This window comes from Mus caroli, chromosome 7, assembly GCF_900094665.2.
Source record: "Mus caroli chromosome 7, CAROLI_EIJ_v1.1, whole genome shotgun sequence".
Lineage (NCBI taxonomy): Eukaryota > Metazoa > Chordata > Mammalia > Rodentia > Muridae > Mus > Mus caroli.
This window is the reverse complement of record NC_034576.1, coordinates 124,742,240-124,762,976: the sequence shown is the minus strand read 5'-3', so window position 1 is coordinate 124,762,976 and position 20,737 is coordinate 124,742,240. Positions and strand designations below refer to the sequence as shown.

The 20,737-nt window shown below is 45.6% G+C and overlaps 1 protein-coding gene across 2 annotated transcripts in view; it reads right to left on the bottom strand.

Moving 5' to 3' along the window:
* Positions 1-5,276: 5,276 nt before the first annotated feature.
* Prkcb (protein kinase C beta) overlaps positions 5,277-20,737 on the bottom strand; it is a 335,554-nt gene continuing 320,093 nt past the window's right edge. The window contains exon 17 of one of the 2 annotated variants that reach the window (XM_021166848.2): positions 5,277-12,005. In XM_021166848.2, the coding sequence (XP_021022507.1) occupies positions 11,847-12,005 (159 nt within the window). In that variant the 3' untranslated portion in view covers positions 5,277-11,846. The remainder of the gene's footprint in view (positions 12,006-20,737) is intronic. The other variant, XM_021166849.2, reaches the window with a different exon arrangement.

Below are 20,737 nucleotides of genomic sequence, written 5' to 3'. Positions count from 1 at the left end.
CACAGCAGCTAAGACACAGGCCAAAATGTCAGGAAAGTCAGCATTCATGGTACAAAACTCTGCAGTGGAAAGTGTGTTTCATTGCCTGGACAAGAACTAGAACTCAAACCTGGATTGTTTCTTGAAATGGGGATTAACTTTTCGAGCAAGCATCAATTCCTAGGGGGTAGTCCTAACACTCTCAGTAAAATTTCACATGGGCCATGACATTCATTCATCAAACCCCACAAGAGCATAGGATCTCAGATGCTAGCTTTGGGATGTTAGAGGCAGATATTGGAGGTGGCATCAGATTAAATATATTAGTGTGATTCCCATCTCTCTTGCTTTCCTTTTCTTCTCCTTCCACCAGTGCCCTGGCTTGGATATGATGCTGGAGAAAGAAAAGTATTGCAGATGTAAATCTGAGGATCTAAAAGTTTACCATTGTTGGTTTGAAGAGCTTGAACAAGCAGCTTTCCAGTGGGCTCAGTTTATCCAGCTCACAAGCCTAAATTCTGGTACTGTTTGTTGTTAAGATTAGAGTCTGACCATGGGGAAGCCCAGGATATCCCTGGAAATTTCTTTCCTGTTTGTTCTATGTTTTTTATATTCTCTGTGTTCATAAATAATTCCACCGAGGAACAGTATGGTAGATTCAAAATTGGGCCATAAATTTTCCCTATCCTTGTATTCATTTGCTTTGCAAAATCTCCTGTCCCAGGGTGAAGTCTGTTTCCTCTTCCCTTGAACTGGAATATGGGAAAGAAGCAGAGACTTGAAGAGAACACTTGTGCATTGGGCCTCTCTCTCTTGCCTGCTCTTTAGAGTCATTAAATCCACTCTATGAAGTAGTCTATGCCAGACTTCTAGACTAACAGAGAGTAAGGATGCAAAACAAAAACTGACCACCCACTGACCTTCTCCTAGTCTGTCAATCACTGTTATGTGGATAAGGTCATTGTGAACCAAATAAACAGTTAAAAAAAAAAAAACCACTGAGACGGCTCAGTGGTTAAGAGCACTTGTTGCTCTTGCAAAGGGCTTGGTTTTTACCCAGAATTCACATGGTGGCTCAAAATCATCTGCAACTCCACTTTCCAAGGATCCAGTGACCTCTTTTGACATCCAAGGGCATCAAGCATGTATGTGGTGTACATATGTACAAGCAGGCGAAACACCTATACACATAAAACAAATCTTCAAAAAAAGATAGTACCTGATTTTTGAGGTACTAGATTACTGATGCAGAGTTATATTATGTGTGTTTTTCTGTGAACTTATCTTGGTAGGGTTTGTATTCCTGGAGATAAAGGGATATAATTCCTCAGAGGGTAGGATTCAGACCCCTGCCTTAACCACTGAACTTACTATGAAATAACTGATAAGTCCATAGACCAATGCAAAGCCGAGTGGGTCTTCCCAGTGTTGGCTTGCCTCTCATGTATCTCTGGCCCCAAACTTCTTGAAGGAAATCCAAATTTCCCACATGTAAAGAATATACTTTTGTGGTTTGTGTACATCTCCATTTGTTTCTAAAGCCAGGCTCCAAATCTTAGTCAGAGAGCCCGTTCTGCATCCACGTGCTCTGGTGGCTCTTTGCTTCTAGCTGCAGTGGTGTGGCTCACATCTGTGCTGCAAGCAGCCTCTGAGATGGTCCTCAAACACTCTACCTCCTGGCTGTCTCACCATGCTTAACACCCCCTCCCTTGAACCTAGGCTGAACTTACTGAATGATATCTGAACAACAGCAATGTAAGGAGTCACTTCTGATGTAAGGATGCAAAGTCTGTGGTCTCCAAGTTGGACATTCCCATTTGATCATTGACCCCAGAAACCACTGTGTATGCCCAGAGGTAGCTCTATGGGAATCTCATGAGGAATTGATGCTGTTGGCAAAGTTATGGGGAAGGCAAGAAGTAAAACCTGGTCCTTTTGTTGAATGTCATATGAGATTACAATCTTGCCGAACAGTTTGCTTAAAACCCAGTAAGACTGTCAACTAGCTAAGCCCTACCCATATTCAAAGTCCACAAAAAAAATGGAGAGGGAATATTCACTGCATTAAAGTTTAGAGGTAGCTTGTAAAATGGCACTAGCTAAGTAACACAACTTGGGCCTGGGCAATTGAAGCTCCTGCCTTCCCTGTTCACCCAGACACATTGCTAGGTCCACAAAGTGTACATGGGACCAGGCTAAGCCAATCAGGGTAAACCACATACTTTCTTGTTATAGGAAACTAACATACAGTCATGTATTTTATGTGTGTGTGTGTGAGAGAGTGCACACATGTATGCCACAGCATGTGTGTGGATGTCAGAGGACAACTTTAAGGAGTCAGTTCTCTCCTTCTACCATGTAGGTTCATAGGTTTAAGAACAGGTCACCAGGTCACCAGGATTGAGAGTTAGCACCTTTACTTACTCAGAAGATCCCTGCCCAGGGACCAGCCTTTTATAGGTGTCTTCTCTCGTTTTCATGAGTCATAATTCTAATAAATGATAGACGGAGACTTCTGCAGCCATTTTGTTCTTGTGAGTAGAGAGTCCTAGACTATACTGTTGGGCTCTGTGACCCTTATGCCCAGGACTGTGCCTGGATCAGCACAGTTGCCTAGTGTTCTCTAAATGGAAGGGTCAGTCTATAGCAGATAGGGAAAGTTGGAGACACTGACAGGTAATGGTAACCAGCTCTCTCATGCAATCTTAAAAATGGGACATATTGCAGAGAAATCTATGGATTTTTCTTTTCGTGTATGCTGCGAAGAACCAGTTTCTCAACTTTGAAGTTGGCTTCAGCCAGTTTTCCCTGGCAGGGTTTCCAGACTTCACCAAAGATGAGTTCCCTGGTAGATGAATGGATTCACTGTATCCGCCCATCTGCTCCCCTTGAGGGGCTCCTCCAAGAGAGGGGATAGAAAAACCAGAGTCAGGCTGTGCTTGGTGTGTGCCACGTTTACTCTTTTCTGCTACTTACCAGCCTTAGCAGCGACAGAGGCATGCGTTGCAGACTGCACATTTCCACAAGAGAGCAGAAGCATGACCCACTCAGGGATGGATGCGGCGGGCTAACGGATCATTCAGTATCGTCCCGCCCTACACTGCGAGAGGGACTCCTTGTTTCACCAGCATCATTCAGAAGGCATCATACCTATTTCATTGTAAGAGTTCATTTTATCCTTCTGCCATGTAAGTCATGGGAATCAGGGTTCAATCTTTACTCTTGACAGCACGCAGTTTTACCTGCTGATCTATCTCATCACCTTCTCACTTTTAAAGACAAGGTCCCAAGTAGTTCAAGTTGGCCTCAAACTTGCTATGTAGCCAAGGAGAGGATGACCTTGAGTTCCTAATCCTCCTCTGCCTTCAAAATTCTGGGATCACAGGCATGTACCACCATGCCTAATGTAGGCAGTTCTGGGGATCAAATCCAGGATCTCATGCATCAAGCATTCTACCAACCTAACCACCCAAACCCAAGAATGTAGCCATTTCTTAGTTTGAATTATTTCCAAGAGGCCAGTCTGCTACCAGGCGTCACAGGCTGTGGCCATGCTTTGTAGTGGGTGTGTGAAGGCACCCTGAGGTCCGCCAGCCATGCAGTCCACCCACAGCTGGAACCACTATAATGTGCAAGGATGTGGTGGAGAGATGGGAGAGAAAGAGAAGTGGAGTAGCTTGAGCCTTATGATGAGAGATGGAACTGGAGACGTGAGGGCCTGAGAGGAATAGCCTGTTGTGAGTAGCCAGCCCTGCTACCTGAGGCCATGGTGAAGTCCCAGCCCATGCTGCCCTTGAGGGTCATGTCTGTGTCTGTGGCCATGCAGCAGCAGATATCTGTGTCAATGTCCATGGTTTCCATTACCACTAAAGACCATGTGGCTGGTCTGGGCTACTGCCTGGGACCATATTAATGTGCAAGGGCTGTGCAGAGCTGTCCCCACTCCTCACTGGCTGTGGCACTCTGGAGAACTAGCCCCCACCTCTCACCAGCAGCAGCACTCAAGAGAACAGCCCTCCCCTCACCTGGGCAGCCCAGTAGACCTGGCCTTGGTGGCGGGAGTATGGGTGAGCACAGGGAAGCTGACTCCACCACTCATCTACTATGAGGTGCTGAAGGAGGGGTGTTGGGGGGTGGATGGGGAATGAGAAGGGTTGGAGAATGGCCTACAGGGGAGATGTCTTCCCCCACCTCATCCCTGCTATCTGTAGCAGGCAGGAGAGCTGGCCTTGGGGGTCATAAGAGTGGGAGAGCAGGCAGGCCCTGCACCTTTCCTGGCCAGCACAGTAGAGCTGGCCCTGGTGGAGGAGACACAGGTGAGTTGGCCCCAGCGTCATATGAACCAGAAAGTTAGCTCTACCCCTTGCCAGCTGTAGCACTTGGAAGAGCAGGTCCTGTACCTCACCTGGGCAGCACTGTTGAGGTGGCTCTGGTGAAGTGGGTGTGGGTAAGCTGGCCCTCAGGGTGTGAAAGAGGGAGAGCTAGCCCTGCCCCTTGCCAGCTGTGGCATTAGGTGAGCTAGCCTGGGCAGTGCTGAAGAGCTTGCCCTGGTGGTGTGGGTGTGGGAGAGCTGGCTGACTGACTAACTCAATTACCATCCAGACCCAGATGCAGGGCTTTGAGTTGGTCCATCCCAACATCTCTCATCTATGAGCTGCTGGAACTCATGAAAGGGCCGATGCTGCATATCCAAAGCTGCAGGATCTCCATGACACAGGACAACAACAGGATAATCAAGAGGAGTTCTGTGAGGATCCAGTATTGGTGGTGTAGCAGAAGCCAGAGGCCTTGAACCAGACCAATGACTCAAGCAACAAACATTTATAAGTAAAGATGTGTGGACAAAAGGGTGTACTGTGGGACACACTGTGACACTACTGCTTCCACAATGTTTTTTTTTTTAAATGTTCTGTTTGTTTTTTTATTTTCTTTTTAAATTTTCTTTTGGGGAGCAGAGGTTGTAGGGGCAGAAGGGACTGGGAGATGACTGGGACTGGGGTACATGATGTGAAACACACAAAGAATCAATAAATTAAAAAAAAAAGAAGTAAAAAAATAGCTATTTCCACATGGAAAGATAAGCCCAATTGTTGCCAATTTTCTGATTTCTTTTCACCTCCCCCAAATCTGAAACTCCACTAAATTAATATGAGATGCTCCATTTTAAACGTGTGTAATGATTTCAATGCAAAGGAAATCAACATTAGTGAAGGACACTTGTCATATGGCAGTGTCACTTTTGTGTTCCTTCCGTCTGTAATGTAGTATGTTTAAAAACAGACATGTACACAAGAGGGTTTGCATATATGAATTCAGTTTAATCATACCAATTCTTAAACAAAAAGTTTCCTCCAAGAGACAAGAATTCACAGGAACTGCAAAGCTTACTCACAACTTTTAAAAATACCGGTCATGCTTAGGTAGCATTCAAAGGAGATAGTAGAGAGTAACTGTAAAAACTTTGACCAGGAACATCAGCATCTGACTTTAAAAATTACAAATACTGAAGCATTTTGGTATTGGACACAGTTAAGTTTTGACACTGTCGGTTCATTGGATGAGTTTCTGGAAGTCCGGAAAATTGTACCTCTATCAGTGGGCAATGCTCTTATTCTAAACTAAACAGTTTGAAATATAGAAAACAAACTAGCAAGCTAAACATACAAAGAAAAGCCCTCTAAGACAAGCTCTCCACATGACGGATGCCAATAGAGGCACCATGAATCCTGGAAGACTGGAATTGGTAACAGACATTCAGCCTGAAGCCTTACACACAGGCTCGGCAATGGACTCTGCATTCACCTACACATTAATGACAAACTCTGGGTTGGTATAAGAGAAGCCAGCAAACTCATTTTGGTCCAAGTTCATGATGAAGAGTTTGTCAGTGGGAGTCAGTTCCACAGGCTGCCTGGTGAACTCTTTGTCGAAGTTGGAGGTGTCTCGCTTGTCTCTCTGCCAAATGGAAAGCGAACACATTAAAACAGAAGCAGAAGCAGCAGCAAACATGACCAGGACATGCCAGTTACCAGAAGGCCGAGGGAAGCTCCTGAGTGGTCAGAAAGCCCTGTGCTGACAGCGTGGAGCAGCTGCATGCCTCACATCAACTCTCGGTTCATATTATATGCTGGCTTGGGGGAGGAAACTTGGTGCCAATTTTCTATGAGAAGAAAAGATTCATACTTTTCTTTTCTTTTCTAAGAATTGCCCTAAAGAAATGTGTGTTTGTATGGAGAGGAGTCCTATGCTTTGACTTTGAGGTGAATTACATTGGTAACTACTTCTCACAGCTAATGCCATAGACTTAGCTCTTAGATAGAGTATCCTGGAAGAAAACAACTCAATGGCGACCCCTGTGGCCAGGAGCTGACTTTGTTGGGGGAGGAGAGAGAGAGAGAGAGAGAGAGAGAGAGAGAGAGAGAGAGAGAGAGAGAGAGAGAATATACACATTGCTCTCAGAAGGCAAATAGCCATGTGAGGGAAACAGTGTTCATTGCAAGAAGCTAAACACCATCCCTAAATGCCATCCCCCTCTTCCTCATACTGTCTGAGACTCACTGCTGACCATAGACAGCCTAGCTGGTGCCAGAATTGTGTCAGACGATGTGACTCAGAGTTGGCCAGCCCGTTAGGGTCTACTTAACTCATATTTTAGATTCAGCCGCCCCCACCCCAAAAGAAATTGGTGAAAGCTAGGCTCTGAAATGCTGCTCAAAAGCTGAACACTAGCGTAGAATCTGGGTCTTCACTAGGCCAGAGTCTCTCCAAAGATGCTGGTGGTGTGCTTCTATACAAAGCTTAAAGTAAGATCTATGAAGGCAAGCTTGAAGAATGAAACTGCTCAACTCTTGTAGTAGGTAACCTAGCCAGCCAGCCTGCCTGGCTGCCTGGCTGCCTGGCTGCCTTCCTCCTTCCCTCTCTCCCTTCCTTCCTTCCTTTCTTCCTGCCTGCCGGTCTGCCTGCTGACCTGCATGTGTACAGGAATTGCTGACTAGTTTGAGGCATGTTCTGCCAGAGAATGTGAATGTGGGTGACTTCTTGATGTGCTGGCCTCGCCAGGGCTCCTGTAAGCCTACTAGCCCTTCCCAATCTCACCTCACCGGTCTGGAGAAGGCAAAGCTGATGTGCTTGTGTCCCACTGTTGGACATATGAGAAAACCAGGGCACAGGTCAGTGAAGGGACTCGGCCAAGCCTGTGCAGTGGGTTGGAGACTTATATCTGACCACATAGCAGATGATTCTTGCCTCATGACAACTGCTCTGGCTGGAGAGAAAGCCTGAAGATTGTTTTCACAGGGCCTGGGATTCCTAGCAACAGGTAAGGTGCCTGGCTGAGGCCATGGTGTGTTACAGAAGAGTTTGTTGGCTGATTCACTTTGGTCAATCTTAATAGGTTTAGCCCCTAACAGAGACTGGCTGATATGAATTTCCTGTTGCTAGGCTCTAACCTACTTCTTCCTGGATGCTCTCCTGAGACAGGTACTTCCTATTGGGGTGTACGAGTAAGGTTATGGGACTGAGTTGAGGGAGACAAATTGGCATCAGGAGGTCATCTGAAAGAGGATAGGTATAGAAGACAAGGCGAAGGCTACCCATGAAGCAGTTTCCTACATGGTGGCTCATCTCTTGTGGTATCCTGTCCATACTGAGTTTTGGTGGACGGTTCCAGGCAGTCCATGTTGTTACTTTCTGCTTCCCGAGGGAAGCTCAGATGCCTTCTGTCTCTTTAATGCTGTCTTCTCTTTCCTGATTCTATAAGCCATGTGTTTGCAGCCCCTTCGCCTTCTGTGCATTTCCTGCTTTGGGGAATTTGCATTGTTTTTCTCCTTTAGGGCAAGGTCCTAGTCTGTTCCTGTGCTATTGTGTTTCCAGTGCTACTGAGCACACAATAGGCTGTTGATAAGTACTCATCAAATTGATAAAGAAGACTTCCTTACAGGGGCGCTTCCTTGTTTTTCCTAATTCCTGAGGCAGATTCCTCTTCACACTGAAGCAAAATGATAACAGTTATTTTTACAGGACTTAGGACTTATGTAGGAGCCAGTATGGAGTGAACGATATATGAGCAGGGTCTGAAAGCTACAAGGCTTTGTGTGGAAAGGAGAAGGGCAGACCTGGGGGCAGAAGATAGCTCCTCTTTTGGGGTCTCTTTCTACCCAGGCATCCTTAACTTGGAGCATGTGGCAGAACTTCCCTTCCTACCAGCTCCAACTCTGGAAGCCTTTTTTATTTGCCGTGTTTCAGTAAGCCATGTGTTTCAAATAAGACTTCCTTTTCATGGGTTTCATCTCATGAGTAGACCTTCCCAGGAAAACTCTCCAGGATTTTACCATACAAGGTTGGGAGGGAATGGGCTCCTTTGTTGTGGCAATCCTTTTGGGAATTGCATCTGAAGCCACATGAGACCAGAAACTCCCATCCTAGGAAGAGAGTTAATTCTATTGGTCTGCCTTGGGTCTATCGTGGCCTTATCCTTTCTTAGAGGAGGAAATCAGCCAAAAATATATGACATTTAAAAGTGGATTCTTGGATCCAGACACATGACTGGTCACAGTTCACAGCAGCTTTAGTTAGATTTCTTTTAGGTTTTTTTTTCCCCTTCAGTTCTTCTAGAAGTTAAATGTGTGTGTGTGTGTGTGTGTGTGAAAATTTTAGTCCTGTTTCAGATGAGCTAGAGGGATCAGGATGTGACCAGCAAGGGTCACATGATTTGATCAGCAGTGCTCTAAACTGGAATGGTATTCCCCAAGGGCCTGCAGATAGCTGAGTGATGGATGTAAAATGACAGCTGACACTGAAGACTAGGAGATAAGTTATAAAGCCAGTTAGTTCCCTTCCTCCATAAGACACGGGCACCGCTCATGTTGTGGGCGCTTCTGTGGTCCGATCAAGTATGGAGCTTGATAGCTTCAAACTATGGTCTATAGAGAGACTAAGAAGTCTGGAAGACCTCCAGCAGAAAAAATTTTTAATAAGCTCAGAGACTCTAGACAACAGCATACTTTCAATTACTTGTTTGATGGCCATCTTTCCACAGATGGTAAGCTGGAGAAAGAGGGAGAAGGGGATGGACTGCGTCTTTCATAGTTTTCACCAGGATCCTGGCACCCAGCCTGGCACACAGTTGGTGGTCAATAGATGCTACTCAAATGGATGGAAGATGTATAAATGGATGGATGAAAAAAATAAATTATTTCTTTTTTGGGTAAAAATTTAAAATATTTCCTAAAGATCTTATCTTACGTGATGGAAACTGCTTCTTGGCTTCCTCTGATCTCGAACACTGGTGGACGAGGAAGCAGTGGGAGGTCTGATTCATGATCCATTCTTTCCACAGAAGCTTCTCTGACCCACCCTCATCAAGCTAAGCTGAGGGAACAGACACTTTGGCTTGAGTGTCTATTTCTGACAACTATGAACCTTAAAACATAATGGTAAGAATCTGAAAATGTAGAGCGTAGTGTATATATTTACATATATATACTATTATCTATCTATCTATCTATCTATCTATCTATCTATCCATCCATCCATCCATCTAACCATCCTTCCTTCCTACACTGTTTTCTACGGTAGTCTCAGGTCACTTGCCAATGGCCCAAGATTTCTCTGTGGTTTTTATTCTGAGCATATGTCCAAGGCCTGGTGACCCATTGACCAGATGAAAGAACCTACATAACTTGCCTGGGAATGGACATGTGGCTCAGAGATATTTATTTTGTTATAGCACAGAGTCCTGTGTCATTGGTCAGAATACTTGTGTTTGTATCACCACTGATCAACCAAGCAGAAAATAACTTCTACTCTTCAGATGTCAGGTGCCCTAATAGCAGAGTGAGGAGCAGGATTGCTCTGGTCTCTTTTGGTAGCTAACATCGTAAGACTGTTAGGACAACAAGCTTGCTTCACATGATCTAAGCAGGGCAAGGCCTAAGCTTAAAGCTGAGTTGCTAAGAGGCCAGGAAAGAATGACCTATAAGAGTCTTTGCCTCGGAAGAACCCAAAGGCATAGTATTCTTAAAGATGAGGAGGTATACTTCAAGGACACTGGTCCTTTGGACATTTCTGTGTGATCTCTCAGAAGCACTGGAGGACCCAGACATTTTTTAGCCTGTAATAAGAATTTGCCTCAAGACTGTGTGTGAGGAGCAGGGTGCTAAGATGTAGGCAAGGGTAAGGGGCCACCTGATGTGCCCATCTGTTCAGGGAGAAATGAAGTCTCTCCTGCTCCAAGGGCTCCCTTGGACTTCTGGGAGCTCATTGAGTTGCTTGCTCAAGGATGCTAAAATTTGTAAGAGTGGTGATTCTGATGAGAAGTTTAAGAGCCTTGGGAAGGTTCCTAAGCTTGATTCTGATGGGAATGTGGTCTCTGAAGTCTGATGCTGTGGGAAGCTCCAGCCTGTCTATTCCACCCCATTTCAGGACATCAGGCATCTCTGAATAGTCTCTGGGCTCTACTCTCTGGCTGGTTAATGCTGAGGCTATTAAAGGCCCAGCTTTAGCTCCTTTCTCCTGAGTTCCTTCTTTAGACCCTAATCTGTAGTATGGGTCTTCATTGTTCAAAGGGAACAGTTTTCTTTGAAATAGGATTTCCTTTCCTTTCTTTCTCTCTCTCTTTCTTTCCTTCCTTCTTTCTTTCTTTCTTTCTTTCTTTCTTTCTTTCTTTCTTTCTTTCTTTGTATTGTATCTTGATGCTAGGAGAAAGATATCAGAACAGATACTGAAGTGCAAATAAACATTCCCACAAACATCTTGCAAAATAACATCACACTGAAGAATGCACCCACCATGGTTTGGAGAGATGGTGTCTTTCTCAGAGCACACAATTACCTCTCCAATACCAGGGGGACATCTAGACCAGTCCCCTCCCCATGGGCACAAGTCTGCTGGGTTCCATAGCCATCTTCTTGGTTGAACAAAGCAGGCCATTATGGTTAATAACATCTGGACACAGATCTTAAAGCATGTGTAACAAAGTGAGTATTTTTTTCTTTTTCTTTTGTTTTCTTTTTTTTTCTTTTTTCTTTTTGCATTTCAATGATGACAGAAATAAAAAGCAAGTAACATTTGAAATGTAATGTAGAATCAGGGTCCTTTGGGACCTGGCTAGAGTGACCATGTGGTTCCAGGAACAGTGCCAAATGTCATTCTTGAGTAGTTTGGGGGTTGAGGGTACCGTTATCAGACATACAGTATTAGAAACTATGGCAAGGTGACAGCACCAAGCTGGTTGCCTTTTGACCCTGAAGTGCTTTTAGATGGAAACTTGTCTAAAAGCGCATTCCCCCACTTTTTTTTCCCAGGACTTAGATAATCTTCTTAACACTGAGTTAAAAAAATAAAAATAAAAATTTATTTTTAGCATGTTCTTTTCAAAGCTCAACTGCTTCCAGAACAGGCAGCGTGGAGGGATTCCCTCTAGGGCAAAGCAGCCATATACTTGGATTCAAGCCAAGCTCCCAGCCTGGAAAGTGGAAGGATATTGCTAGCATTTGGTTCATCCATCCATTTTGTAGGGAGGATGTAGCCTGGAGGGTTGGGGTAAAGATGGCAGTGCAGAGGACCAGGGAGAAAAGCAAGCATTTTCTCTCCCGTGGGGGTCTGTGAGCCGACATGCTAGGGACGCACATAGTAGGACTCCGAGCGTGTCTCGATTATGCAGCACTTTCTACATGCCACCTGCATAATTCCATCTCCTTGAGATGCTCCAAACTACTTGAAGACATTTGGGTTCTGAACCATGGCCACTCTAGCCTCATCAGAAAAGAAAACACGGATGTGACTCGGCAATGAAAAAGAAAAAATGTCACCATGACAGCTGTTGCGCTTGAATGACAGAAATGGAGGACGGAGGTCTACGGATCTACTTAGCTCTTGACTTCAGGTTTTAAAAATTCAGAGTTAACAAAGGAAAATCCTTCGAATTCTGATTGGTCAATATTCCTGATGACTTCCTGGTCAGGAGGTGTTAGGACTGGTGGATGGCGGGTGAAAAACCGGTCGAAGTTTTCAGCGTTTCGCCCACACTATGAAAGGGGGAGAAAAGAACTTGTGGTGGGTGGAAAAAAAAAAAACCTAAAACAAAATCAAAAGCCAAAATAAAATAGAACTGAACAGAACCGGGCGTGGTTTTCCTCCAATCCCTTCCCTTCCAGAAATGCAGAGAGGCTGTTTCAATGATCCGGAATGAGAGCAATGTAAAATGCAAAATTCTCATGACCTTTGCTACTTGACCTTGGGCTCCCAGCCTTTGGGTGCTGAAGCTCTCAGGTCACTCCTGGTTTCCTTTCCGGAAGTCAGGAAATGTATGCCAAAGGCATGAGGAGGTGGGACTAGCAGCATGTGGCATGTCCCCACCACGTCACCCACCCCCAATGAGTCAGACAAGGCCATCTGTTGAAAGACAAGGGTTTAAGGTACTTCCCATCTTTAATAGGTGTCAGATGTCAAATAATGACCCATTCATACATCACCTGGCGATCTCAATATTTATAGCAGCAGATCCCTTAAAAGTGCCATCCTGCTGCTCTTGATCAGGAGCCATAGGTGTTTCTAGCTCAACAGAATATAGCTTTCAACCATCAGCCAATGGAGGAAGAACCCAAATATAAGACCTCAGGATCACCACAAAAGTCCCGGATAGCTGGATTCATCATTGACCCTTAATTACAAGGTTCCGGAAGGTAAAATCGATCACCCTCTCTCCAAATAGGAAGACCTGGTGTGGCAGGAAATTCACATGCACACGCTAAAATCCTGCCTAAAGAGAGGAGATGAGTTACTACGTCGGAACTCTCGTTACTTCCCAGCATAGCCCACATGCAGACACGCTCAGGAGTCTAGTGTCTACAGGAGGTGTTGTGGTTGAATGTGCAGCGTCTCCCATGTGTGTGAGGGTTCAGACACCCGCTCCTCAGCTGATGGCGCTGCTTTGGAAAGTTGTGATGTGTTTAGGAGGTGGAGCTTTGCCGGAGGAAGTGAGTTACTAGATGCAAGCCTCGAGGTGCCATCCTCTGGCCGTACTTCCTGAGTGCTCACTGCTTCCCAGCTGCTGATGCGATGGGACCAGCCACCTCAGACTTCTGCTGCTTATCGGGTATTTGATCACAACAATGAGGAAAGTAAGTTATGCAGGAGGTAACATCAAGTTAATTCTATTACAGAAGCAGTCATAATAATGGGAGGTGATCTGTATTGTGTGTTTGCCACATCTGGGCACGTGGAAGAAGACTTCACCCATATGGCCTTATGGAATATATCATTGCTATGACTTTATTGAAGGTGGAGATATATGGTTGAGCTACTGGTCTTCAGCTGCAGGTACTAATGAGAGGTCATAGACTCTTTGGGATTGTGGCTTAGCAAGTGGAAGTGGGTCACTGGGGGCAGGCCTTGAAAATGATATCGACTTCTGCTTAGGTCTCCATGCTCTGCCTCCAGCCCACCATGATGTGACCAGCTGCCTTACACTGCTGCTGCCATGTCTTCCACATCAAGGTGAACCAATATCTTCAGAAAGCATGGATCGAAGCAGACCTTCCCTCCCTTAAGCTGCTTCCACCAGGGACTTATCATGGTTTCAAAAAAAAAGTAACTAATATAAATATTATCTCCCATTTCATAGACAAGGAAACCAAGGCCAGGAAATCATCGGCTCAAGGTCAAACCACTAGCCATCACGATTCAGGAGGTGGAACTGGATCCACCTACTATCAGAGCCAGAGTCTCTGCCTCCACGTTTACAAATACAGTGGATGAATAGGAAGTGGTAGACTGAGGCGTGCAGTGAGGGGGGAGTGTGAGTAAAGTCGTGGTGCTGGGGTCTCAGCTTTGACTGGCAGAGGATGTGGGTCTCTCAACAACAGGGACAGGATGTGGGAAAACTCAGAAAGATGGTGACTTCCATTTTGGGATATCACAGTTTTGAGAGGCCAGTACCTGTCTAGCTGAGAACCAGGGGGAGTCAGGAGTTGTGGGGCTCATGGGAGAGACCCTGAAAAAAGCCTTTCAAAATGTCACACTGAGGTGGATAATAACAAGAATGACTACCAGCCACTTCTCATGCAGCTGGCTTTGTTCACAGTACCTTTTAAATTCATATGATAACCCTTTGAGGCACAGATTTTACTCCCATCTGCCAATGATTAAACTTCCCTCAACACTGTCTTAGAGCAAGCACGGGAACCAGGAGAGAGCACCTCAGATGTGCTAAGGACTGAGAGAAGCCACGGGCAGATGCACCATCCTATTGGAAATATCTCTAAAAAGTCGGGCAGGAAAGTTTGCTAAAAATGAGCCATTGAATTTGGCCTCTGGAAGTGCACAGAAGGTACACTGGGGACTGCCACTGAGCTCCTGTCACCAGGAGAGTGAAGTCTCTCCACAGAGCCTTAGCAAAAGGGATGGGACAGACACTCTCAGGAAGCCACAGCTGAACACAAGAGAGCTCCGGGTGCCTTTGAGAGCTCTGTGCCCTGCAACAGGGACCAGAACCTTGGCATCTTATCGCTCACTGGCTGTACAATTCTGAGGACATTCCCTCTTGTATAACTCAGGGACAATGTGGGTCTTCTCATGTGGGATTGTGATGATTACAACATGAAGTGGCGTGTGTGACCAAGGGCCTAGAACTGTACTTGTTTCTTTTGTGAAGCATTACCCACGGTGCATGCTTCTGACAGGTGTTAGTTCCAAGCTACTCAAGTTTTAAATCCCCAAGACACAGAGTTGAGTTTCTAAAACTCTTGTTACGCTTATAGACATATTTGTGAGGCTGGAAAGATGACTCCGTTGGTAAAGAGCTTGTTGCTCAAGCATGAGGGTCTGAGACCTGTACCCAAGCACCTACATAAAAACCTAGGCACAGTAGAGTGTGCCATCATCTCAGCTCTAGGAAGGCGAAGACAGAAGGATGCTTGGGGCTTGCTGGTCAGCCTGCTTCAAAAAGTAGAATGGGAAGCGGTTCAGGAAGACACCCTGCTAGATCAACCTTTGACCTCTATATGCATACATGTGCACATGTGTACCAAACCACACCACACCACACACACACACACACCACAAATGCATATCAACTTTAATAGAAGTATAATATCACCATTGTGAAGATATATCTTGTATTTACTCTGCTACAGGAAATTTAAAGGCACAAACTTGATAAAGGTAAGAGTACACGCATAAAAAGGCAAATTTCACAAAGACATGATGCAAAGACACGAATGTAAAAAAGCTTAAGTAAATGTACTTATGATTTGAGAGTGAAAAAGACATTTCAAAAGGGTCAAAACCAAGAAGCAACAAAGAAAATTCTGTCTCATGATATTAAAAACTGAATATGTATGTGTAATTAAAAAGAAAGGGAGAAAAAAAACAAACCTAAAGGTTAATAGCAAATTAATTAAAATGTACTTGTGATGCCTGCTACGGAAAGGGGCTCTTTAACTTGTAGATATGAGTTATAAGTTAAGTGATTATGTGCTAGGAAGGAAAAGATAGCCCATAAGAAGTTATAAAGGCAAAGATTAATATTATTTCTTTGTTTTCTTTTCAGGTTCAGAGAATTGAACTTAGGGTTTCAGATACACAAGAGGAGCACTCTCCCACCGGTCTATATTTACAGCCTAAGAAATTTATTTTTGTAAAGACTTACATTTATTTTAAATTAGGTACATGTGTGGCAGGTATGTGCACTTAAGTGCAGGTGCCTAGGGAGGCCAGAAGGGGGAGCCAGATCTTCTGGGGCTGGAGGCACAGGTGACCTGATAAGCACAATGGGAACAGAACATGGGTCTTCTACAAGAGCAACACTGTGCTCTTAACCACTAGACTAACTGCCCTGAGAAAACGTCTTTTAAAGAGTCAAAGTACACAAGAGGTGCTCAAATGTCATTCATCATTAAGGAAATGGCCTTTGAGCTCGTGCTTAGTGAAGCAAGTGAGGAGCAGTGTCAGTTGCATGTCTCAGACAAACAAAAAAAATCACTGAAGGCAGAGGCAGGGTATATGCAAACGTCCTGAGGCAGGGGTGTGCTTGCCACCATCTGCATCGAGGACAGAGTGGGAGCAGAGTGACCAAGGGGTAGGAGGGACAGGAGAGGTCACAGAGAGGGACAGGAACCAGAGCATGATGCTCATGGCCGTGCAAGGTCAGTGGATTTCCATCCCAGCTTGATAAGCTCTAAGTGACATGATGGTTATGTTTAAGTCATATCACCAGTGTTGTCTACAAAGGCTGTATGTGACAGGGGTGACACGGGAAACATCTCAGGTAGGAGATTGTTGCAACGGCTGGCTGAGGAAGGAAGTTAGGGAGCTGTCAGGGGGAAGATGCGTTCACGTTCAGACTTGGCTATAACTCATTTGCATTTAGTGTTCACAGGATCTACAGGAGGAGAGGAAGAGAGGAGCTGGTGCCTTTGAGTCTCTGACTTTAGCTGCTTGGAGAGTGAGGACCACTCAGGGCCAGGCACATTTGCAGGGAATGGGGTCAAGTCCTTGGTTTTCCTCATGGTAAGCTGGAGATTACAGTGTCGATGGCAAGGAGGATGGAGGGGAAGCAGTATGGAATGAAGGTGTTTGGGGGCTAGACTGGCACCAGGTACTGAATGAGAACATCTATGGTTGTCCAGAGGGGAGAAAGAGTAGGCAGGGTTGTGTGCAAATGGACCAAGTTGAGCGGGCTCACTGGTGGAAGATGGTGTGTTGTAAGGGATTTCTGCTGCTGTTTCCCTTTGGCTTGGATGTGAAGACCCAAAGGAGACAACACTGGAAGCCTATTAGCTGAGACACCTAGAGTCTTCAGGAGTTGTTTTTCTTAAAAACCATCCACTTCCCATCCCCACTAGGAGAAAGGCTGCTGATTTGCAGGGCTCCCCAGAGGCTGTGAAAGGAGCTGAGAAACAGCTTCTAGCAGTTCTGCACCCCTTCACCCACCCCTTCCAAGAACAATGAAATCTTTAAGTGAGATAGCACAGAGGAGATGCTGGAGGCAGGGGTTAAGCAAGGGGGCAAAGCTGCTATGGAGCGTGATTTCCCTGCTAATAAGCAGCTTACTGGGCTGGCAGATTACAGCCTCCCTGTTAAGTGTTTCTATGTTTTTCAAACGGACCTGTCACTGTCCATTAGTTTCAGGGGCACTCCCTAAATGGAGACGTCAGCCCTTGGGAGGCAGAGCCTGGGATCTATTCTACGCCTGCTGTGTCCTTGGAGAGCATGGGCAGCTCGGTGGGTGAGATCTAATTATCAATGCCGTCTGGACCACACCTGCCTCCCTGACTATCCTGGGTGGACACTCGAGCCTCATTTAGCTACTGGCAGCAAATTCAATCTCCCTGTCTTCAGGGGCCTCTGGCACAGAGACAGGGGATGAAGCCAACTAGTGTATTTAAACCACAGGCACCTATTCCAGGGGCTGAGTGAGCAGCTTTGCCTGATGGAACCATGCTCGCTCATGGGTCTACAAGCCTAGATAGAAAAGCTGATCTCTGGGCTGTTACAAAGGAGCCATGCCTATCCCTTTCTGGTTTCTGTTTCACTAGGTTGCCAACAGCTCTGAGTGTAGCTGCCCGAGTGTTGTACATCAGTAAAGCAAGCACTGCCCATGCAAGGAAGCCTGGGCCCTATCACACAAGGAAAGCAAATGGTTATGGTATTTGCTCAGTTATGCCCATCATAAGGATCATTCAAAATGCCAAGACACAATAGAACCCAGGTCCTTTTCCCAGGAGCCACCTACAAAGACCCCTGCAGGGAGGGGGGGGTGCTTGCCTGGAATGGTAGATGATAACACCAAACTTTCTATAAATGCTTTTCATTTATCTTATAAATTAGACATAGTGAAAGATTAGTGTGTAACAATAAAACTGATAAATTGTAACAATATGTTTGCATTGAAAGACTTTCCCCCTTTTATTCCCCCTGGTTTTGGATACAGTTGTCAATATGTAACAAAAGGAAACCTTGGGTCAAAGGAACACTCTAGGTCTTTTTCTTGCTTTACTTCAAATGCTTCCACTGCCCAAATTCCACACTCCTTTTGTTTGTCTGTTTTGTTTTTGAAACAGGGTCTCACTGGCCCCAGACTGTTTGGCCCCAACTGGTTGGTCTGGAACTCACTTTGTACACAAGGCTAGCTTTGAACTCACAGAGATCTGCCTGCCCCTGCCTTCTAAGCGCTGGGATTAAAGGTGTGTGTTACCATATCTGGCCTCAAAAGTCCACACTCTTCAGAATGACTTTCTACAGGGACTTTGCAGTCTTCTGGTCCATTGCCCCTGTGCGGTTACCCTCCAGCCTGTATCATACTACAGCCAAAAGCTGGGCTATTTCCATTCCTGGGATGCTCACACGAACCTCTCATCACCACCTTCATCCAGGATGGTTCCTCTACCAAGAACTGGGCCTCCCACCTGTCTCACCTCACCCCACTGGCTTCTACACATCCTGTCTCCTGAAGGGAGTCACTTCCTAGAAGGCATATCGTCTATGTTCCTACAGAGCATGTGGACACAGGATTGTTAACCCATGCGTCATTGCAGTGAGAAGAAGGAGGAGGAGGAAGGACACATCTATTTGATGTATCACCATGAAAAGAAATCCTTGAAAATCAAAAGAAGATGTAGAAGAATGTCTCACAGTACCATGTTCTATATAATCTCTAAAAGCACATACTGTGCCTTTGTTTCCTGTAGATTGCAGTATGCATGACAATCACAAGCTTGTTTGAGGCAGGGTCTCCCTACTGCTGCCTCCTGTGTGTCTCAGACTCCAAACTGGCTGCCCTGAGTATTCCTGGGGTTCTCCTGTCTCTAGAACCTCCTCTAGCTTTAGAGAGACTCTGGGGCCTCAAACTCTAGCCCTTAGCTGTTCTGGAAGTGTTACCCACTGAATGACCTCTCTAGTCTGAGAAGGGTTGTCCATGTTTGTTGTTTTTGTTTTCTTTTTTGTCTGTCTGTCTGTCTGTCTGTCTGTCTGCCTGCCTGCCTGCCTGCCTGCCTGCCTGCCTGTCTGTTTTTCAAGACAGAGTTTCTCTGTGTAGCTCTGGCTGGAACTTACTCTGTAGACTGGGCTAACCTTAAACTCAGAGATCCACCTGCCTCTGCTTCCTGAGTGCTGGGATTGAACGCAGGTGCCACCACCACCCGGCTTGGTTTTGTTTTCTTAATTTTTAACTTAAAAATAGCATGCTTTGTTTTGTTTTCCTCCAAGTATGTTTAAATGCCACCTCCTCAGAGAAGCTATTCTCCGTTTCCTCCAAATCAGGTAGCTCCTGTATTCTCATCTCTTGATATTCCCCACCAGGACATCCAGTTCTGTGTGATCAGTAAATCACAGTATCTCAGTCTGCCCCACACATCATCGGTGTGTTCCATTATTCCACTATTTCCTTTCTCCTCAGCTAGTATGTAAGACTCACGAAGGCACACTCTCTTTTTGTTGTTGTCCAACACTCTATTTCCAAAGCCCAGAAAAGGCACTCAGGACTACTGAACGGACCGGAAATGGCCTGTTCTGTGCTTATGGTGAACCAGGTGAGGTGCAGAGTACCTCTAAGCATCCTGTCTTTGTAATCCACAGATAGCTCCATGAAGTGCTCATTGTACCTTACCGGTTAACAGGGCTTAAGGGTCTGGTTTGATCCCACAGGTGACAGACTCAGTCCCTTCTACCAGTCACCTCCTTTTGTAAAAACAAACCAAGAGAAACAGAATCTAGTGCGATGATCGTGGCCTCCCCATGTGGAGTGTGAACATGTGTGTACATTTGTTACTGGGTTACACATGCCTGTGGACTTGCACACTGTGTAAGTATGGAGAGGTAAGAAGGATTTTTGGTGTTGTCCTAGTCCCTTGAGATAAGGTTTGTTTCTGAACCTGAAGCTCGTCGTTAGTTTGGCTAGCCTGGCCGGCAGCTGGCTATCAGGGTCTGCCTCTCTTTCCCAACATTGGGGTATGGGCATGAGAGACCGTAATACAACCCTAACCATGAATCTTGTTAACCTGTCTTTTATGTTGGTGCCAGGGACTCTAACTCAGGTCCCCAGGTCCTTAGTCTAAACCCCTGTGCCATTTCCCAGGCTCCAGACTCTAATCTCTCATTAAGTGACTGCTTTGGCTGTGTTCTGGGCGTCTGGGTAAAGAACTGATGGGTGGTTTTTTATTCCTTAAGCAGGTTTGGAATCATCATTATTATTTTTTATTGGATATTTTCTTTCTTTTCATTTCAAATGTTATCCTCTTTCCTGGTTCCCTCCTCCCAGAAATCCCCTATCCCATCCTTCCTCCCCCTGCTTCTATGAGGGTGTTCCTCCACCCACCCACTTCTACCTCCCCACCCTCAATTCCCCTATACTGGGGCATCTATCGAGCATTCATAGGACCAAGGACCACTCATCCCATTGAAGCATGACAAGGCCATCCTCTGCTACATATGCAGCCAGAGTCATGTGTACTTCTTTGTTGATGGCTTAATCCTGGGAGCTCCTGGGGAGGGGGGGGTCTGGTCGCTCTTCCTATGAGGTTGCAACCCCTTCAACTCCTTCAGTCCTTTCTCTAACTCCTCCTCTATTAGGGACCCTGTGCTCAGTCCAATGGTTGGCTGCAAGCATCCACTTCTGTATTTGTAAGGCTCTGTCAGGGCCTCTCAAGAGACAGCGCACATGAAGCTCAAGAAGGAAGACTAAAGTGTGGGTGCTTTAGTCCTCCTTAGAAGGAGAACAAAATATTCACAGGAGTAAATATGGAGATAAAGTGTAGAGCAG